General features: G+C 45.1%; 1 protein-coding gene across 1 annotated transcript; it reads left to right on the top strand.

The window, feature by feature from the left end:
• Positions 1-696: 696 nt before the first annotated feature.
• Positions 697-4,856, top strand: spra (sepiapterin reductase a). Its single transcript, XM_080046443.1, has 3 exons — positions 697-1,105; positions 1,524-1,814; positions 3,378-4,856. Exons 1-3 carry the CDS (start codon positions 784-786, stop codon positions 3,566-3,568), a joined length of 804 nt encoding a protein of 267 aa, XP_079902569.1. The 5' UTR covers positions 697-783; the 3' UTR covers positions 3,569-4,856.
• The last annotated feature ends 443 nt before the right edge of the window (positions 4,857-5,299 follow it).

The raw sequence follows: 5,299 nt of genomic DNA, 5'->3' as shown, positions 1-5,299 counted from the left end.
AATGCAGTCTGGACCCCAAAAAACCATTAAAATGTGCATTCTTTGCATTTTCACAAATAGAATAAAAGTTTCACAAATCAGAAACTATGTTTTCCATAATGTATAGCCTCTCTGTGATATTCTAGTCCAGATTCGAAGAGTCTAGGTGCAGTGGTTTTCAATCAGGACCAGTTCTAATGTGGTCCAGATGCAAAAAAAGCAGTGACATCTCCCCTCTCTTTCTTTTAAACAAACGTAATAAAGGTTACATCAATTGTAAACTGTTTTTAAAGAATGGTTAGACTCTCTTAGATAATCCAGACTAATTAATGTGGCTTTACCGCGGCGATTTAGGAGGTTAAACAACGGAGAATCAGTCGCTCCGCTGCTCCTTAAGAATCCCTTAACTTTCCCTTAACTGCTGAATCGGCTGCTGCGAATCAGCTGCCAACTTCAGCGTCGTCTCAGAAACGGTCTCTCCCTTCCCTGATCCACACATCCAGCATCCACTGCATTTAAAATGGATAAACACCATCCAGGGACGTGCTGTTAAACCATGCACTAAGTGACTCGATGCGATGGCTTTCCAATTCAGTATCCGGTGCTATGTTTCTGTGTACAGGTTATGCGTTTGAAACCGAGAGATGGCGACAATGCACCAAGTAGATTAAGACAGTTTGTAAAAAAAAAAAAACTTTAAAAATCCACGAAGAAGAACTGTGTAGCAGCTGCTGGGAGAAAATATCTCCGAAACCTTTTCTCCATTCTCATCTCCTCATCCTTCCTTGCGCTTCTCCTTCCACCATGTCGTCCAGTGAGCGCACAGACCTGGGCCGGGCGCTCTGCATCATCACCGGGGCCTCCAGAGGCCTGGGCCGGTCTATAGCCAGCGAGATATCTCGGTTGGTGAAGCCCGGCTCGGTGCTCGTGCTGGTGGCCCGCTCTGGTGACGAGCTGCGGTCTCTGCAGGCGGAGCTGGCGGGCTCAGAGGCAGGCAAAGCCGGCGTGCTGGCGGAGTGTGTGGTGGCAGACCTGGGTCAAATGGAAGGACCGGAGATCGTGGTGAGAGCGGCCAAAGGCGCTTTCTCTGAGGCGATGGATCACATTATACTGATCAACAACGCTGGTAAGGAGAAACCTGTGGAGCATGTTTGTGTACAGGGTCAGTGGATGGAGAGAGTGGGATCTGTTGTATTGCTAACTAGCACAGCAGATGATTCCACTGGTCCAGTGCATTATCCGGTTATATTCAGTATTCGAGGAAGATGCTTTATTTATTTATAGCTCTGAAAAAATGGGGGGTAGGGGGGCGGGTGTTTGTAACACTGCCATACTGAGAAATACAGAGAGTGTTTTCTAGAGCTTCATTAACTTTGTGTCAACTCATTCATGCAATGGTTTGCACGTAACCGTCATTCATTTGTTTAAAAAGTTCCGCACTATAGCTTTAAGAGTCAGTAGTAATGACTAGTTAGTTGATGGAGACACTCATTTCAGTAGGAAGAAGATTTAAACACACAGCTTGCTTTCACTCTGTTCCCCAGCCTCCCTTGGTGATGTGTCCCGCTACACCAAAAGCTTTACCGACATGGCCGAGGTGGACTCTTACCTGTCCCTGAACGTGAGCTCGTGCCTGTGCCTGACAGCCGGCATCCTGCAGGCTTTCCCGCAGCGCGCGGCTCTGAAGCGGACAGTGGTTAACATCTCCTCCCTGTGTGCCATCCAGCCCGTCCCCTCCTGGGTGCTGTACTGCAGCGGGAAGGCTGCTAGAGACATGATGTGCAGGGTGCTGGCAGAGGAGGAGCCCGACCTCAGGGTGCTCAGCTACGCGCCAGGTGAGGACCAACAACCAGGCAGGCTGGACTGAAGTCAAATTGAATGACTTCCTCCTACATGAGTCAGTTATGCCATGATGCAAATTAGTTTTTGCCAAAATCAGTGAATATCTCCTCACGATCCGCTACCTGTCTGTACTGTGTGTGAGCTAAAAAGAATTACAGTGTTAAAACTAGGGATGTGAACAATGTGTCGATTCTCGGCTCGATTTTCGACACGTGCTCAAGACGACTCGAAAAATAGAAATCGATAAATCGGGTGTTTCACTTTATTAGATGTTTTGGGCACATGGGAGACGTCCGTCATGCGAGTTCACGAGTGGTCGCGAGCGCGCGCTGCAGGTCCGGTGTGTGTGGGTCAACAGTGCAGTGCAACATATGCAGCATAAAGTTAAATTAACATCACGGTCGTAGACGAATATTAAAACGTTATGCTTTATATGTTGCACTGCACTGTTGACCCGGGCCACACCAGATGTAAATCACCTTCACTCAAAGCCTCCGCCCGAGCAAAGCAGCGAGTAGCGCTGTGACGGTGACTATCACCGGGAGACCTCGCAAGGCGCCGTGCAGAAAAACTCTGTGGTTTGATGGATAACATGATAACGTCAACGGGAACGGCTTCCGCGATCTGTTTTTATGTACACAGATCCATGTCTGCAAGCTGACAGCGCGACTGAAGGGACTGTACAGTGAGCCCTCCCTAGTTTCTGTTTTCAGCCGAGTAAGTTACATTCACCTCCGACGCATGGACAGCGTTTTTAAAATTAAAGCCTCTCATTTTATTATCAAAAAGGCTTTGATGCAGATGAAGTCTGAACACACACAGCGGGCGACAGCAGTGTTTTTTTAAAGGAACAGTTTATCAGCACCACAACTACGTGCTGCCGCAAAAAAAGGCACACTGCCCTTTTTTTTCTTTTTTTTTAATGGCACAGTAAATCGATCGATTTGTCGATTCATGCCTCCGACACGTCGACACGCAAACAATGAGTCGTTTAACATCCCTAGTTAAAACACAGCATAGGCTCTGTAAACTGGTACGTAAACAAAGGGACCCACCGTGGCAAGCAACATGCTTGATTACAGAGCCTAGGCTGTGAATTAACACTGGATTTCTTTTTCAGCGCACACACAATACAGACAGGAAGCTGATCATGAGTTTACACTGATTTTAACAAGAAAGGGTTTTCCATAATCGCTGACAGTGACACCACCTTTTAAAAGTTGGCTTTAACATTTTGAGATTAAAACTCACCAGTGGCTGCTGCAACTCAAAAGACTCACCCTACACTTCTAGAACTCTAACCCTAAAACTTTACATTTTTGTGAAAATATAGAGGCCCTAAGGAGCCAAAGAATGAAGTCACTTTTAAATACACAATAATGAGATACTGTATATGTATCGGACGGTGTTGTCACATGCCAAAGAAAAACAATAAACCGGTGATTGATAAGCATTATTTTTACTTTGTAGGCAAATGTGTTTCTATTGTCCATTACGTTATTTTCATGGAACACTGCCAGAACTTGACTCACTCTTCCCTGCTTGTATTGATCCAGGGCCTTTGGACACAGACATGCACCAGGAGGCCAGGACCCACACAGCCCATCCCAGCATGAGGAAGTCTATCCTGGACAGTGTTGCTCAGGGCCAGCTGCTCACCTGTGAGGCGTCCTGTGCTAAGCTGATCAAGCTGCTGCTGGAGGACACATACACATCAGGAGCTCACATGGACTACTATGACCTCTAGACATGGCAATGAGCACTCACAGCCAGAGCCATTTTATAAGTGTGCCTCGATTTGAATGGAAACCTGAACACTAGGAATTCATACTTTTTTAATGACAACAGATATAAGTGACTTAACTTCCATTTCTAATATTGATAAACCGACCAATATGACACGACACCATGAAGTATCAAAATGATATTCACCAACTTTTACATTCAAAATATTCCAGAACAGAAGAAGATGAAAAGGTAGAAATGATCATTGATTGTGTATAGCCACAGAGAAATTACTTTTAAAAGACACCACACCTAAACAATACAAGTCCCAGGTAACGTTTTCACATGCCAATTATCTACTGCCTGCACATTTATCCATGGGTAGCAAGAACCAATCATTTAGAAAATCTGGCTAAACTATTGATATTCCTTTAATTCATGCTAACATGTCACTAAACCGTCCAAGTGGTAGATTTCACGGCACAAGGCCAGAGGACTAGGCTACTGACCAGATAAATGATCGGTCAAACGTAAAATCATCAGGAAATGATAAAAACATCCCGATGGAGATTTCTATGGAGTGATTTTGCTTCAAACTGTACAGGGACGCGTTGTGACAGTGACACTCTTTCTTCAGTCGGAGCTGCAGCGTAAAGTGAAAACAAACTCAGGGTAGGTCAAATCACATATCCAGCAGGTTAGACCCACGCAGGGCTGCTTTTACCTGCCACTAGGCCCTGGGGCTGAGAGGTTTTGTAGGCCCCCCCCCCCCGGGCGGCGGTCTTACAATACAGATGCGTTAAAGCCATGTTAGTCTACACCACAATATCTCTATTGATGAAATACAAAATCACTTAAGGTAACATGTACTTAAACCCCTCCTGGTCTAGTGACTTTTAATAACCAAACACACATGGTTGGTTACTGTGTTTTTCCAAGTTATTGAAGAGACAGCAGTGGGGACCCAGGACCTTCTAGGGGGGTCCGGGGGCATGCCCCCCCGGAAGAAAAATTTGAACCTTTTAAAGTAAAATGCATCAATCTGGTGCACTTTGAGAAGAAAACTAAGGCTAAATCAACTGTGTCCTTTGTGAGCTATTTTCTGAAATCATTTGGAGACACAGAAATACCAAAAAGCAGAAACAAAAATATACAGGTTTAAAAAATCCAGTCATCCAGCATTCCAATTTTTTTTTTATAATCCCTTATCCCAAAGCTACTTCTCTCTTTGAATTCTTCATTTTGTTTTTAATGGCTCATCTCAATATAGGCCCTTGATCTGCGTTGCCCCGAACAATGTTATTTAAACAAAAATAACAAAAATGCACTGGTGAATGATAGGCCCCTGATCTCTCTACGCCCCCCTAAGATCAGGGGCCTATCATGAGCCAGTCAATAATTTATTTAAATGACAATGTGCGGGGCCTTCCTAGATCAGGGGCCTATATTGAGACAGTAAAAAAAAAAAAAAAAAATTTTTTTTTTTTTTTTTTTTTAGAGGCCCCTGATCCTTGTAGGCCCTGGGGCTTCAGTCCAGGTAAGCCCGTGCATTAAGGCGGCCCTGGACCCACGGCGTATGTTGCTGCAGTAACTGACTCTCGGTTGCGCTGAACCAGCTACCTGAAACGGAAAACCCAGATTTTCCACTAACTCAGAGCGAACAAACTCTGAGTTGCCTCTAAACCAGCTACCTGAAACAGGCCTCTGGTGTCACAGCGCCTTAATCCTGACCTCTTAAACTCTATCCGGGTTG

The sequence above is a fragment of the Ammodytes marinus genome (assembly GCF_949987685.1).
Source record: "Ammodytes marinus genome assembly, chromosome: 18".
Lineage (NCBI taxonomy): Eukaryota > Metazoa > Chordata > Actinopteri > Uranoscopiformes > Ammodytidae > Ammodytes > Ammodytes marinus.
The sequence above is the reverse complement of the archived record's forward strand: the minus strand, read 5'-3'. Positions and strand labels throughout refer to the sequence as shown.